The 16,066-nt window shown below is 44.1% G+C and overlaps 1 protein-coding gene across 11 annotated transcripts in view; it reads right to left on the minus strand.

Moving 5' to 3' along the window:
• Positions 1-16,066, minus strand: part of SLC16A12 (solute carrier family 16 member 12) — a 68,155-nt gene that overhangs the window by 39,899 nt on the left and 12,190 nt on the right. For 4 of the 11 annotated variants that reach the window (XM_075935111.1, XM_075935107.1, XM_075935115.1 and 1 more), the window contains exon 2: positions 4,734-4,838. The exons of 4 other annotated variants lie outside the window; for them this stretch is intronic. In XM_075935111.1, coding sequence (XP_075791226.1) covers positions 4,734-4,784 — 51 coding nt within the window. In that variant the 5' untranslated portion in view covers positions 4,785-4,838. Of the gene's footprint in view, positions 1-4,729; positions 4,839-16,066 lie in introns of those variants that run through there. 3 more of the 11 variants (XM_075935110.1, XM_025183838.2, XM_075935114.1) reach the window with 3 other exon arrangements.

Raw genomic sequence — 16,066 nt, forward strand, 5'->3', positions numbered from 1 at the left:
TCTTTAATGGATTTATTGCAAATTACTCCACTGGAATTGAGGACAGAATTTGGCCCTATGCTCATTTCATTCTAATAGCCCATTACATTTCTACAGTCAATAAAAATCTAATTAAAATTTGAGGAACTGCCCACCAGGAGATTCAAAGCTTTTATTGTATTGTGACCTCAATCCTGATTTATTAATACAAATATAAAACTAATGAAGAAAGTCATCTTAGGCTAAATCCTACTCTAGAGTTCATGTCTATAGTTTGCACTGACTTTAGGGCTGTCCTACTCACTATATTGTATGATAAATGTAGTTCAGCAGTGAGACCCTTAGAATTCTGGCGTGGGTGGGGTTTTTTTTAATTTTAATAAATCAGTGGTGAACTACACATTTAGTATTCAGGAAGATGCTGGCTCAGGGGTACAGCAGTCATCACAGGGGTCATATGCCTTCTCCACTGCTAACTATTATTTCTTGATATTTATGTTTAATATACCATCTGAATTAACTTTTTATTTTTGAATGTGGAATATTTCTTAAAACTACCAACTTATATATTGATTCCACAATTGTACTTTATTTGGGGATTATGTCTGAAATTTGCCTTTGTTTAATACTGTTATATTTTAGACATCAAACAAAACACTTCTCTTTTACAATTGATCATCTAAATACGTGGCGATCAGGCCCACTGACAGGGTGGGCAAAGGGGACAATTATCCTGGGCCTGGAGATTCAAAGTGGACCCTTTGAATTGCCACCAGAGCGCCACTCTGCATGGCTCTAAGGGCTGCAAGAGCCACGCACCACAATCTGGGCTATGCCAAGGACTGACTGATGGCGGCCCCGCCCCTTCCACCTGAAGTCCTGCCCCTTCTGGGAGTGCAAAGCCACCTACACCTTAGCCTGGGACCCACAGTAGCTATGAGCTGTGTTGGTGGTGGTACTTCAGTTTTTAATTTTCTTAATTTCCCTAATTGTTCCGGAAATCAAATTCACTCCTTTGGATTGGGCTTTCATCAACTTCCCCTTATGCCTTTAAGCAGATGTGAACTTTTCAGTTTAATTGCTTGCACACACATAAAAAGCTTTTTGCTCCAGTGGGGATTTCAGTGGACACTTTTCTAGCATTACACTCTTCCATCTTGCCGAAACATGAGAGAGAATTCTGCTGTACTATTGCAATGGGACACATAGAAATATGATGTTTTTGTCAAGGCATTTGGTGGTTTAATATGACTAAATTATTTCCGTCCATTGATGCAAACCAATTTTGTCACTGAGAGCCCTAAAATGATCCAAACGTTGTTCTTCCTTTGTGTTAGTTGGGGATGGTCTAGTAAGGATAAGAACTGTAGCCAAGAAGCTCATCTCACCATTCAGTCAAGGAAGTTTTTTCAATGCCTATTCAGCCCTAGCTATGTGGAGAGTATGACGTTATGTAGCTAAAAAGATATGTGCCTTGAAAAAACAGCAATACTGCCAATTTTCAAGCCCCAATTCTGAAGTGAGAGCAACACAGCTGGACACTTTCAACTGTGACCCCATTGTAGGATCAGAGCTTTGGGAGATGAAGCCAACAATTCTGCAGGTTTATGGGAGCTTTGTTTCTCATATCTGAAATAATCATAAATATGGGAGGTGCCAAGTAAGCACTAATCAAGGCTGCAAGAAGTTAAGATGGCCTCACCTAGAAACCTAATTTGTGTATTTTAGAAAATGTACTTGTATTTTGAGTTCCTCTCATTTTCCATCTGATACTTTTTCATCCCTTCTGTATGTGGAGTTGTTTTTATCAAATTATGAAAGTCTGAGTTGGTCAGTAATGTCTTTCTATATACTCGAAATATTTCCCTAATACACATATAATTCAAATGTATTACTTTGTCAGAATACTCTTAGAAAATCTCAGTCCTAGCTAGAGAACATACAGAATCTTTTTTGATTCGACTTTCCATAAAAGACATTCCTTCTGTTTTCAGGAAAGTTTCATTTTCTTGTCTTAAGTAAGTTGGGCTTCTTCAAATAACCCACTTCTCCATTTTTTTAAACTTTTACAATGTACATTTTGAAGATGTTCTCTGAGGTTGGTGTTAATCCCACAGATCCAAAAATCTCTGGTGTAAATTTAGGTGCTTTGTAAATTAGTCATTCCAGCAACATGAGCAATAACAGGAAGATTTTCTAGAATGAACTTAATTAACAATAAGTTCATTTGAACATTATTTAAAATGTTAAATTTTGTGACATAAATGGAGGTACAGCAGGTTTTCTGAGTGTAAAATATGTTTCATTTCAATCATCCCATTTTATAAGGAAAGTGCTAGAAGCCGCATCTCTGGCATACTTGAGTACTAGATTGGACAAAACCATGGAGACTGCCTGAAACAATCCTATACAGGGAGGGAAATAATCTAATTGTTACTTTCCATCTTGTGATAATGTTATAATTCAAAAAGCTCCTTTAGTGCCTGCAGCACATCAGGCTGTGATCTTCTCTGATCTCGTAAACAAAGACAGGTTAAACCTAGCTAGTAAATATATGGGAGACCACAGGAAACACATGCTACAGGAAGCAGGGTTGAAGATTCAATAGACTGAACTCTACCTTCTAAAAGGCAGTGCTGAATCAGTGCCCTAGTAAGATGAGTGCACAGTGTGGCTGCACAGAGATGTCATATTTTGGATGTGATATTCAATTATTGACCCCTTGTGTCATTAAAATTTTTTCACAATAGAGCATTCTCCTTGGTAACCTGGCCACTTGCAGCTGAGGAACTCAGATTCTGCTTACATAAAAATCTCCATTATTTCAGTTGTTAAAGTATTTTTCCCCTGTAGTAGTGCACAAGTGTCACTCTCTGCCGTTGTAAAGTTACAGACTTCCACACTGCAGGCAGCTGTATGTCAGTGTAGGTGAAATGATTCCTAAGCCATGTGGTTCCCGATAGCTGTTCATTCTTTTGGTAGAGTACCTGAAAATTCCAAGTTCTCGATCAGTCTGGACTTAATTAGAATCATATCTGTCTAAAGAATCAAACTGCAATACATTATTTGTGGCTCCTTGTATTTCTTTTAATAGATATTGGAAAACTCAGGGAAAAAGAAATGTGGAAATAACAGTATCAATGCGGGAAGGAAATGTCACACACTAAAATGGAAGAGAAGGAAACAGGTGGAGATCAAAAGAAAAGGCTCTTTGTTTTCCTTAGAAAACAGCCTCTGAAGAGGAAGAACCTATTAGTCTCTAAGCACAATGTGAAACTAGTAAAAACTTTAATCAGTTCACAAGTGATAGTTTAATCTCTTAAAGAAATTATATACCACAAGTTAAAGAACAACAGACAAGCCTGGAATAAATAGGCACATTCCCAGGCTCAATGTCCTGCTTTGTCTTAATTCATATTGAAACTAGTTTCTCATTAAGCAGTGTGCGCACGCTTCCCCAGAGACCAGATGCAGTCCGGGGCTTTGGGGCTTCCCCACCCTCCGCAAGAAGCTGGCGCTGGCTCCAATCTTGCGGGGGCCTGATGCTGGATTGCCAGCATGGGCTGGGGTCAGGGTGGCTGTGGGGCGAGGTTCAGGGAAATGGGCGAGGCGAGAGTAGGTGGGTGAGTGACCCCGGGGACTGCAGCCCTGATGGGGGTGGGGTCGACGGTGCCCTCACCTTTCTGCCAGGAACCCAGGCACCCAGGGGCCAATGTGGCTTTGGGGTAGAGGGACCCTCCCCCCCCCACACACACGTTTTCCTCTCCCCTCAGCTGCCACCGCCCAGCCCCATAGCTGCAGCCATCACCCTCACTCATGCCCCAGCACTTACTCACGTGCCAGACAGAACTCCCCTCATCACCATGCCTCAGCCCAGCTCCAGCCTTCCCCTGGAGCAGCTCTGGCCCCTGGAGCAGCCCCAGCCATGAAGCAGCTACTGGCCATGCAGCCCCACAGGTCAGGCCGCATGGCTACCTCAGAGCAGGAACCGGGCCCTTGGTGAGGCTGCTCCAGCAGGGACAGCCTCACCATGACCCGGTTCCAGCCGCAGCATATGGAGCAGCCACTGGCCACGCAGCCCCACCAGCCAGACCATGTGCCACTCAAAATTGGCTCACATGCCACTTATGGCACGTGTGCCATACATTGCCAACCCGTCCTACAGTGTGCCCAAAGAGCACTTCGGCTTGTAAGCTATCAAACTCAGCTGCTAACAGAACGCTACTTCTGATGAGGGAGGGACATCTGGCTTTCATTGGGGACTGGCTGACAGGAAGTCCCACAGCAGTGTTTCACATCAAGGGAATTTATAAATCTGTAACAAATGGGAATGCTTGAAGAAATAACCGCACATGAAAAGGGAGGGTTAGCCCAACATACAAAAAACACTAGCCCAGATAATAGCTAGGTTAGATGCACAGAACTAAAGAACTAGAACAAAGAACTGCATCCGTGATGCTAAAACTGATATGTGCAAATGGAAACCTGTGATTTTATATAAAAAGAGATTGAATTACGTCAGCACTCAGGAGACCAGAAACAGAGAGAAAGATTGCATCACGTTTTTTATTTAGCATTATAAGCTACACTGAAACAGGAAAGAGAGCCATACAAGCACAGCTGAGCGAGACAAAGAAGAGATAGTGAGTCAATAAACTATGAGGCAGCAGTCTTAGACCTTGTCTACACTTACCAACATGATCGATCTACTACTTCAGCTACACAAATAGCACAGCTGAAATCAACATACTCACTGTGGCGTCTTGCATGTGGTGAACTGCTCTCCTGTTGACTACTCTTCTCATCTTGGTGGAGTACCAGCATCGATGAGCGTGTGCTTGGAGATCAATTTATTGTATCTAAACATGCAATAAATAGATGGCTAGTAGATTGATCATAGTAGCTTCAATCCACCACATAGTGTAGACAAAGTCTTAGAGATTAGAGATTCATCTTTTAAGAAGATAAGGGAGTAATGATATAACAGTGCCTGTGAATTGTCAAATTTAAAAGGTGTGAAAAGACAAAGGGAGAAAGAGACAGCAACTATCTATGGATACGTCTACATTTGCTCCCTAGTTCGGACTAGGGATGCAAATGCAAATGAGCAAAGTAGCTAATGAAGCCAGGATTTAAATATCCCGCGCTCCAGTAGCATGATCTCGCCAGCGCGCTAGTTTGAATCACAGCTGATTCAAACCAGGAAGTGCGCACCAGGATGCATTAGTGCAAACCAAAGCCCTTGGTTCGAACTAACATTACTCCTCAAAAAATGACTTATATACAACAAATATAACTTATTTCAAGACTAAACTTGATAAATGTATGGAGGATTGTAGAACATAATATATATGGAGATATACCTATCTCATAGAACTGGAAGGTATCTTGAGAGATCATTGAGTCTAGTCCCCTGCCCTCACGACAAGACCAAGTACCATCCCTGACCCATTTGCCCCAGATCCCTAAATGAATCATAGAACCATAGAGCTGGAAGAGACCTCAGGAGGTCATCAAGTCCAGCCCCCTGCTCTAGGCCGGGCCAATCCCAACTAAATCAACCCAGCCAGGGCTTTGGCCGCCTCAAGAATTGGCCTCACAACCCTGGGTTTAGCAGGCCCAAACCACTGAATTAGCCCTCCCCCACAGAATGAGCATTATATGGCTCATCCACAACTGCTAGTAGCAAAGATCTCTAATAGCTAGAGATGGGACAGTAGATGGGAAGGGCTCTGAGTTATTGCAGAGAATTCTTTCTTGGTGTCTATCTGGTGTCAGGGTCTCACCCACATGATCAGGGTCTAACCAATCACTATACTTGGGATTGGGAAGGAATTTCCTCCTAAGTCACAGTGGCAGGATCTCTGGGCAGCTTTCACCTTCAGAACAATGTAGGCAATTAGAAATTGTTGGGGATTAAAGGGAGAGAAAGAAAGAATCTGAAGCTGCACTTAATTGGACAAGAAATAGGAGCAGAGCCGGATGAATTGTTCATTGTGAACAATATATTTATTGGCTCTGTCCTTGTTTTCTGTTCATGAATTGTCCACAAACAGATTGGGATTTGTATTAACTTGTTTGTTCATAATATTTTGCCAAATTGATTTTTAGGAATGTCACTTGCTGTTTTGAACTAGAGCAAATGGTGGGTTCTCTAATAATTTGAATTCTTTAAATAATGACTTGAGGATGTCAGTAACTCAGCCAGAGGTTAGGAGTGGGTTCTGTTGCCTGCAATCTGCTGGAGGTCACACAAGATGATCATGATGTTCCTTCTGGCTTTCAAGTCTATGAGACTCCTACAGCTAATGTTAACCGGATGGTTAGCCTCGTCATTTGTCAGCCTGTGAACTCAGGAGCACAGAAACAATAGAGAATAAGAAGCATCAAACTCCTAAGGGACTCAATCCCTTATCCTATTATTCTACTCAGTCTAGTTAGCTAGTTTCCATTACCAATAACCATTATTAAGTTAATCTCTTTAATCTGAACTATTTTAATACATAAGACATGAATGATGCAGAAGACAGAGATTCTAGCAGAAAAAAGTTTAGCTGGAAAAAACATAAAAGATAATATTCCTAAAAATTGATTGTGTCCAATTCAGTTAAATTCTTCCCCTGAATACACAATACCCCAGTGACTGCTTCAGGAAACACTCCTGTTCATACAACTAAATTCATCCCATCAGAGAAGAGAACTACCTGTAGTACTATGTAATTTATATGAGCAATCGCATGACTAAATTCTCAATACTGAATATCTGAAAAAACTTAAGACAGTTTTCATATAAACCAGGGGCACATATATTGTATGTTCATGAACACTGTTTGGAAAAATATTATGAACAAACAAGTTAATACAAATCCCAATCTGTTTATGGACAATTCGTGAACATAAAACAAACACAGAGCCAATAAATATATTGTTTACAATAAATACCTCATCCAGCTCTGATCTTATTTCTTGTCCAATTAAGTGCAGCTTCAGTTTCTTTCTCCCTTTCCCCATAAGTCCCAACAATTTCTAACTGCCTTTCTTGTTTGCAATGTGGGAAAATATTGTAGACATCTCTAGCTATGAACATTCTCTTTGAACCGAGTTCTTATTAGGTTGAAAGCCTTAACTGATTTATTATTAAAAAGTTCACCAGCAAATGAATTATGCATCACAATTTAGGCATGTTTTAAAAGCCAGTGGGCGATTTTCTGCTCTTATTTATGCATGAACTATGACCTCCACCTACCTACCTGCATGCTGTTTGTGGAGATATGGATTATTTCTGAACAGTTTAATTACAAATTGAAGAGTCATTCCCAAGAGGCTATGCTTCAGGGCGTCTTAGACTTTTGACCCAAATGTGGTAATATATAGAATGCCATGAGAACTAGACAGCTATCAATGCTCCTTGTCTTGTGTAAGTATGCTACATACAGTATGTATGTGTGTCTTTGGACAGCCAGCTCCTTGAGGCAAGGACTGCATGTTTTGTGAGATTTAAACTTATATCCTTCACTAGATGTAAACTGCCACATTGATCTGTAAAGGAACTGCCTTCCTCTGCTTCTGAAGCAAGTAGCCTCCCTTTTTCATCCTTACAATCAATCCTTCAAATACACTCCTGATGTTTGACACTATCTCACAAAGCCTTCTGATGTTATTCTCCTTGACAGAATGTCTGCACCCTGAGGGTATGTCTACACTACCTCGCTAGTTCGAACTAGCGGGGTAATGTAGGCATACCGCACTTGCAAATGAAGCCCGGGATTTGAATTTCCCAGGCTTCATTTGCATAAGCGGGGAGCCGCCATTTTTAAAACCCCGCTGGTTCGAACCCCGTGCAGCGCGGCTACACAGGGCTCAAACTAGGTAGTTCGGACTAGGATTCCTATTCCGAACTACCGGTGGAACGAGGTGTACCGGTAGTTCGGAATAGGAATCCTAGTCCGAACTACCTAGTTCGAGCCCCGTGTAGCCGCACTGCACGGGGTTCGAACCAGCGGGGTTTTAAAAATGGCGGCTCCCCGCTTATGCAAATGAAGCCCGGGAAATTCAAATCCCGGGCTTCATTTGCAAGTGCGGTATGCCTACATTACCCTGCTAGTTCGAACTAGCGGGGTAGTGTAGACATACCCATATATACTTCGGTTTTAAATAATGTCTTAGAACAGATTTCAAGGAACCACTCTTTGATGTATTGGTAAAGTGCTTCATATACTCACTGTATTCTATAAATCATTGCAAAAGGGATTACTCCTTCAGCTGGCTAACTAAATGGCAACCCTATATTCCAGGTTATCTGAAGTGCTTCCTGGGATTTACTCTCTCAACAAAGCAGTAATCAGTAAGTTGTGCCCAGGCACAAGGAATATTCCTGGCCTGTGGACCCTGCTCCATCAAAGTTCAGGGCAGGATCTCTTTCCCAGCCCTGCTTGCCACTGTCATACACTCCCCCAGTGTCACCCCACAGGCAATTTAAAATGCACCCCAGTCTCCCACCAGCTCCCAAACTCCCGCCCAGAGCCTGCACCCTTCACTCCCTCCTGTACCCCATCCCCTGCTCCGGCCAGTGCCTACACCCAGCCTCCAGCCCAGAGCCCGATCCCTCACTCTTCCTGCTCCCAAGTTCCCTTCCAGAGCTTGCACCCTGCACCCCAATCCTCCACCTCAGTTCAGACCCTGCACCCAAACTCCCTCTCAGAGCCTTAGGCAAGGCTGAGGAAGGGAGTTTGAGTAGGGGCGGGATGTGGACTCTGGGGATTGTGGGCCCCTCACCACCAAAATGTCTGCAAACCTGCTATCTCTGCCCAAAGTGCAGCACAAACAAAAGCGATGTGGTTTTATATCAACTCTCAATGACTATCCATTCGTTAATTTCTCCATCACCCAACAAGCTGTGTTGTATAACTCCGTTAGTTCATTTTAACTTGCTACTGCAGCAGGATAACTGAAATTAAAACAAACAGGATAAAATCCAACCACAGGTAAAAGGAGAGAGAGCAGGGGTGGCCCATGACCATAGGCCGACTCGACCATCGCCTAAGGTGCCACCTTCAACAGGGCACCCGGGGTGCCCGATGGTATCACGGGGCGCCCGGGGTGCCCGATGGTGTCACGGGGCGCCCGAGGTGTCCGATGATGATGTCACTCCATTGACGGCTGTGCAGGTGGGGGCATCGATTGCACGTTCCGCCTGGGGTGCCAGCTGCCACAGACCCCCTCAGGCCACTCTTGACAGAGAGTGACTCCAAATAGCAGAGAGAGTGGGGTAGTGGTGGACCAGCAACCAACAATAACACTGCATTTGAGATTCTCTCTTGCCCCTGCATCAAACAGTCACTGTAGAGTTTCCACATCTGGATCCTTATCCAACCTGAAATGTGGATACAATATTTCAAACCTAGGAGTTTGAATTGTGCACTACTGGATGAAAGAATGTCATCCAAGGGCACCGTGCTTGTTTCTACAGGAAATAGGCTCTTGTTGGTGTGCACAGTCATGTCTCTGTTATGCAGTGTTGCCCTGCCAATTTATATCTGAGCCATGCAAAAACCAAAACCAAACTGAGACAATGTAATTGTTCTCCAATTACATCCTGTTTTGAATGCTGAGCATTTTCACATTTTTAAGGTAGAAGACAGTGTCTATGTAGTGCAATGACACACCAGGCACATTTTTGCTCTTTAAAGGTGCTTTTTTTTCCATGCTGCAATGCTGCAAACAGTACACTCTTCACTTGGGCAGATTCCTTACTCTCATCAAATCCTAGAGAGTCTCTGGTTCCCCTGCTGCTTTCAGATATGAATGTGACCCAGGCATAAAGAAACAGATGGAAAGCGACTGAAATGGTAGACAGAGGAATTAGCAAATTTAAGCCCCAGTTCAACAGTAATCTCTTCTTTTACACCAAACAAGTGGGGCTTCTGGGAACCTCGTATCAGTCTCTGATGTGCAGAAGTTGCTTAATTTAGTATGAATCAGGCCCTTGCAGAGTGGAATTAGACACTTCCTCAGCTGGTTTTCATTTCATGTGTCTTCCTAGAGGAATTATTTTAAACCTCTATTGCCAGTTAAAAACATAGATGTACTCTTGTCTGTCATCTGTCAATGTACTGATGTGATTTGTTTTTATTTGCATTGTGCCATAGCTGAACATGGTGCACCCCAGGCTTCTTAGCTAAAAGAGACCGCTATTCTAATTAAACAAAAGCATCACAAAATGACAAAACATGGCCTGCACTGAAATGAGGAACTCTGTTGGCTGACGCAGAGGGGAGAGTGTCTGGAAGATTAAAGTAAAGACAAGCTTTTCTCCAAAGAGCACACTGGATTGACTGAGTAGAACAGGCAGTTCTACCTTTCTTTGGTGGATTCACTTTAAAGGGTTTATGGAAGAAAGCTATTTTAAGAAATGGTTTCTATGAGGGCAAGTTGGCCAGCTAATCGAAGAAGTTCTCCAGGCATTTGATGCAGGATGGAAGATGACACAATGATGAAAGTAGAAAGACTGGCTTTGTGAAAAATGAAAATATCCTGTCTTCTGGAAAAACCGAATGTGCTAATACAAACAGCTCTGGTCTCCACAAATGAGAGCAATTAGTGAAGAGAAACAGAAAAATCAGCACAGTTGGGAATCTGTTCCCTGAGCTTTAATAAAAGCCATCACACTGCAAAATGAAAAGTTATTCCTGGTGACTGAAAAGTAGCCCTTTGGCCTCATTAAACTCAGCATTGTTAATGCCTTTCACAAACTTGTAATCATTTATTTAGTACCCACAGTGCACTAGGCCTTTCAGAGACAAGACGCAATATACGGTCCTGGCCTGGAAAGGTTGCTGGTCAATCATGTGAGGGAAGTGATCAATAGCCAGTAACTGATTGGGTAGTGACATTTTAGTGTTGGGATTTTTTTCTAATGTTCTTAGTAATTAAAGTTTCCTTTCACCTGCTTGGTTACTGATTCCTTGAGGGGCAGGCTAAGGCACAGGCCTATAGGAAGAAGCATGTTGAATGAGAGACTTCAAGGAGATACACAAGCACAAAGCACCCAGAGTTCCAATGTATGCTGGGGGAAGAGCATTCCAGGGAATGCCAGTGCAGCACACAGGGGCTATGTCTACACTGGCGGGTTCTTGCACAAGAATGGCTATTCTTCCGCAGAGCGTCCACACTGCCCGTCCACTCTTGCGCAAGAAGATTTACAGTAAAGCATCGTAAGAGAGGGCTTCTTGCGCAAGAGCTACGCTCTTTTCTAACAAGTATAAGCTCTCTTGCGCAGGAGCTCTTGCACAAGAAGGCAATGTGGACATGTGGCAGGAGTTTCTTGCGCAAGAAAGTCCTTTGGCTAAAATGGCCATCAGAGCTTTCTTGCTCAAGAGAGCGTCCACATTGCCATGGATGCTCTTGTGCAAAAGCACATGGCAGTGTGGACATGTTCTTGCGCAAGAGTTCTTGCACAAGAACCCTTGCACAAGATGTTCTTCCACAAGAACCTGCTAGTGTAGACATAGCCAGGAGGTGTTCGGACAGTTGCAGGCCAAGAGAGTGGGGAGCAACCATTACCAGGGCCAGCCTTAAGCCGCTTCAGCTGATTCAGGCCCCGCACCTAAGGGGGCCCTGCACTCTGCACCCGGAGGTCAGCTCCCTCAGCTCGGCCAGCTGGGTTCCCCGCCCTTACCTGCGCATGCTGCCAGTAATGAAAAAGCAGCAGCGCACGCGGTTTAGAGTCCGGCCCCGCAGAAGGCAGATGGTAGGGGAGGGGGAAACTAGGAGGAGGTGTGGGAGAGGAAGAGGCTTGGGGGGAGGGGGAAGAAAGGGGAAGGCACCAAGGGACAGGCTGGAGGAGAGACAAATGCCAGGGGGCCAAGTACAGACAATGAGGGAAAGGGCAGGAGGGGAGGTGTCAGTGCAAGGGGGGACAGGGTGATGCTGAGAGAGGAGAGGAGAGGACAGGGGAAGGGCTTTGGAGGATGGAGGGGGAGGTGCTGGGAGAAGGCTTGAAAGGAGAGGTGGGCATGAGGAAGGTGGGGATGGAGCAAGGCATGTGTGAGGGCACAGGGTCATGAGGGGAACGGGAGCAGAGAGTGGTGAGGGGATGGGCATCAGGGAAAAAGGAGGCAGGGTCAGTGAGGGAAGGGAGGCACCAGGAGGGTGCAGGGCTAAGGGAAGGTGCCAGGGGATTCTGGGGGTGAAGCAGAAGGGCAGACACCTGCAGAGAAGGGACCAGCACCAGAGGAGAGAGGCAGGGCAGGTGTATAGAGGGAGGTGTTAGAAGAGGGGTAGCTCACGTGATCAGAGTGGGGCTACTGGAAGAGTGGGCACAGGGGGGAGAGAAGGACTGGTGGAGGGGAGCAGGTCGTAGAAGACCTGAGGGCAGTGAGAAGGGCAGGAGTCAGGACAGCAGAGGATGGTAAGGAGTTTGGGGGCAGCAGGCACCAGGGGAGATGATGGAGCAAGGAGAGGAGACATGGCAGCAGAGAGAAAAGGGAAAGGTTCATAAAATATGTATTAATAACTTGGTATGCTGCCCACGGCCAGTTTGTTTGCGCCCTGCGGTGCAGTTTGGGTTTATGTGGGGATCAACACGTGGCTGGCGAGTGAGAGCCAAAACAAAAAAGTAGTCAGTGTAATGATCTTCTGTTGATATGCGTTTTAGTAGTTAAATTCTTGGACTGTCATTGCTCATGAAAAATGCTGTCACATGGGTAGAAATTGGGTAAATATTGCATTTTATCAAAATATCAGCAGAACTGACTTAAATGGGGCCTGTGTGTTGTGTAGTTTTGTCTTAATCTTTGTATTCATGCCTGTCAGTGTGAGAGAAGCTATTTGTATATATTTGCTTGCACATGCAACCACACTTAAGTTGAGGCCCTCAGCATGTTCTGTAAGTATCAGTGTGGCCCCTGGGGCTTTCAAAGTTGAGTCGCCCTAGCTCATCCCTGACAGGTGTCTGTCTAACCTGGTTTTAAATATCTGCAATTTAAGCCCATTGCTTCTCATCCTAACCTCAGAGGCCAAGCAGAACAATTTTTCTTCCTCCTCCTTATGATACTCTTTTAGATACTTGAAAGCTGCTCTCATGTCCCTTTTTGGTCTTCTCTTTTCCAAGGTAAACAAGGCCAATTTATTCAGCCTTGCCTCATGTCTCATGTTCTCTATGTAAGCAGGGGAATGATCCCGCTATTGTGGGGAACTTTCCTGGCTTCTATACCACCCCGGTGAAATGAACCAGCGAAAGGATCTGAGTCCCCGCTCCCACTTCCTTTACCCCACGGCTCCCTGTTCCTGAGGGCTCCCCCTCCACTCTCCTGAGTAACAGAGCCCTTGAAACCCCAACAAGGCTGGGCCCAGGTTTCCTGGGGCTTAATCCCTGACCTTGTAGTCACTAGGGGCAGGAGTTAGGGTGTCCCCACTCTGAGGTGCTCTCTTTACACTGCAGGCCTTCTTGGCCCAGTGATCACTTCATAAGGTTCAAAGCAAATATAATTTATTAAACAACAACTGATTAAAGAGAAAAGAATAAGAAAAAATGAGAATGGTTAAATGAGAACACAGCCCTGCTCTGTAGCACAGGGACATCAAAACAGCAGTCTGCAGAGTGTAAGGACAGTCCACAGTCTCTTTCTTAGAGGCCCTGGATATGCTGCAGGGGGGCTACAGGCTGGACACGCTAGCTCTGGTAGTGACCACACAGTCTCAAGCTCAATGTGGCCAGACCCCTCTCCCAGTCCAGAGCCTTTCCCCACACTTTGCTGGTCCCAGGTGCTCACCACATCCAGCTGCAGGCTGTGCTGCTTGGCCAGTTCCAGCTCCTTGTGCTGCTTCTCTGTTCCTTTTGGCTCTCTGAGCGCTGCCAGTCTGCTGCTCAACACAGGGTCTGCATTCCTTGAGCTGTGTATGCCTGGCTCTGCTGCTGTAAAAACTGCCCCTCAGCACAGCTTGCACTCCTCTTAGCAGTCTCTCAGCTCTCTGTTCCTTTTACAGGACTTCTTCTGCACACAGCTTGCACTGCTCTCCCAGCTCTCTCCTTGTTCAGAGAGACCCAGAACAACCCCTGCTCACAGGGAGGACGGGGCCTGGCCTCTCACTGTCCTCACTGGCCTGTCCAACCTGTCAATCAGGCTGAGCTGGAGTGTTGGCAGCCATGTTCATGCAAATGCCGCGGAGGATATTTAAATCCCCCGCTGCATTTGCAATTCCGAAGTGTCTCATTAGCATCCCTTTTCCGGAAAAGGGTGCCAATGTAGACACAGCCCCAGTGTTTAAAGGCAGAGCTGACTAGAATCAATTGAGAGTCCTTGTCTTCTCAGTGATCGCTTGAGCAAAAATCATTGATAAAATCTTGTATAGACTAACCTTGGACTCAACATGCAGGCAATGTGTTGAAGGAGAGTGCAAAGGAGGCAATGATGGTGAGGTACCATATTACCTAGTGAAATCATTGGTGCTGAAATCACTAAGGACTGGAATTTGACCACAGAACTGACACTTCCTTAACAAAGACTCCGTTTTTGCTATTTAAAAAGTAAATCAATGTAACAGAAAACTGCAACGCTCTCCGGTAACTTTTTAAAAATCAAACTTTAAACTTTATTGAAAAAATTGGATAGTTTGCAATTGAAAATATTTGACCTACACTTAAGGCAACCGATTTAATTTTGTGTAAAATTTTGCATAATAAAGGATGGCATTTTTTTTGAAAATGTTCAACTATATTGATATACATTTTGATCAGATCTACTTCTGATGTAATATTTGTGTGTGGTTGTGGTTTGTTGTGTGTGTGTGTGTGTGTGTGTGTGTGTGTTTTGCTCAACAAAAAATCCTGGGGAGGGAGCCCCGCCAAAACAGTTCAAATTGGGCCCCGCACTTCCTAAAGCCAGCCCTGACCACTACTTGGTCCCCTGACCAGAGCTGGAAACTTGGCCTGGCAAATTTGGCTTTTGTCCCATCAGGACAGAGGTGTGGCTCAGCCAAAATGGAGTGGTGTTGCGACCTTGTATGCCAAGTTGCAATGCTATACATGCAGGCATGGACTGGCCACCCTTCCAACATCATGACTTCATGCATCAGACCTGGCCCAGCTTCCCCTTCCCCAAGATGGATACAGGCTGACTTGGAACAACAAGATTTAAATTATGGAAAATACTCTAAGTTGCACTTTCACAGTATTTCTGCATTTTCTCAGGATGATCTTTCCGTAGCACTTAATTATACATTAAAAATTAAAAATCTGTATTAAAAATCTAGAGGCAGTATAGCACATGCCTCTGCAAACTCCAATGCTTATTAGCACAGCAGAAACCAAATTTAAAATACCTTAGGGCTATTTGAGATCTTTCAGTGATGGTGGGTTTACACCATTTTACTCTCCTTGACTTTCTTGTTTATACCAATACAAGTTCAAGTAGAATTGGGCTCCAAAACTACACTTTCCATCAACCTGAAAAACAGTTTTATCATACAGTTTTATCATAGGTGAAAATATTCACCTATTTTCCCCCATAAAAATATAACTTCTTTCAGTCTCTTAATTCATCTAAATATACTAAATTTGTTTCCCCATGGAGAGATTAATAAGAAAAAGTAAAACACAGTTTCTTATGTACATTTCTGTTTCTTTCTTTCATTTCTATAACTTAATAAGATGGAGTTCATAATAAAAATCAATAAAAACTACCTTATAATAAAACAAAAGAAAAAGTAGAAAAGAAAAGGGGCATACTACAAGGCTGCGTCTAGACTGGCATGATTTTGTGCAAATACTTTTAATGGAAAAGTTTTTCCGTTAAAAGTATTTGCGCAAAAAAGCATCTATACTGGCATGTGCCTTTGCAGACAAGATTTGCTTTGGCGCAAAAGCATCCGTGCCAGTGTAGATGCTCTCTTGCGCAAGAAAGCTCCGATGGCCATTTTAGCCATCGGGCTTTCTTGGGCAAGAAATTAACGTGGTTGTCTACACTGGCCCTCTTGTGCAAGAATACTTGTGCAAGAATACTTGTGCAAGAGGGCTTATCCCTGAGCGGGAGCGTCGGAGTATTTGCACAAGAACCACTGATTTTGTACATTACAAAGTCAGTGTTCT

Source organism: Pelodiscus sinensis, chromosome 8 (assembly GCF_049634645.1).
Source record: "Pelodiscus sinensis isolate JC-2024 chromosome 8, ASM4963464v1, whole genome shotgun sequence".
NCBI lineage: Eukaryota > Metazoa > Chordata > Testudines > Trionychidae > Pelodiscus > Pelodiscus sinensis.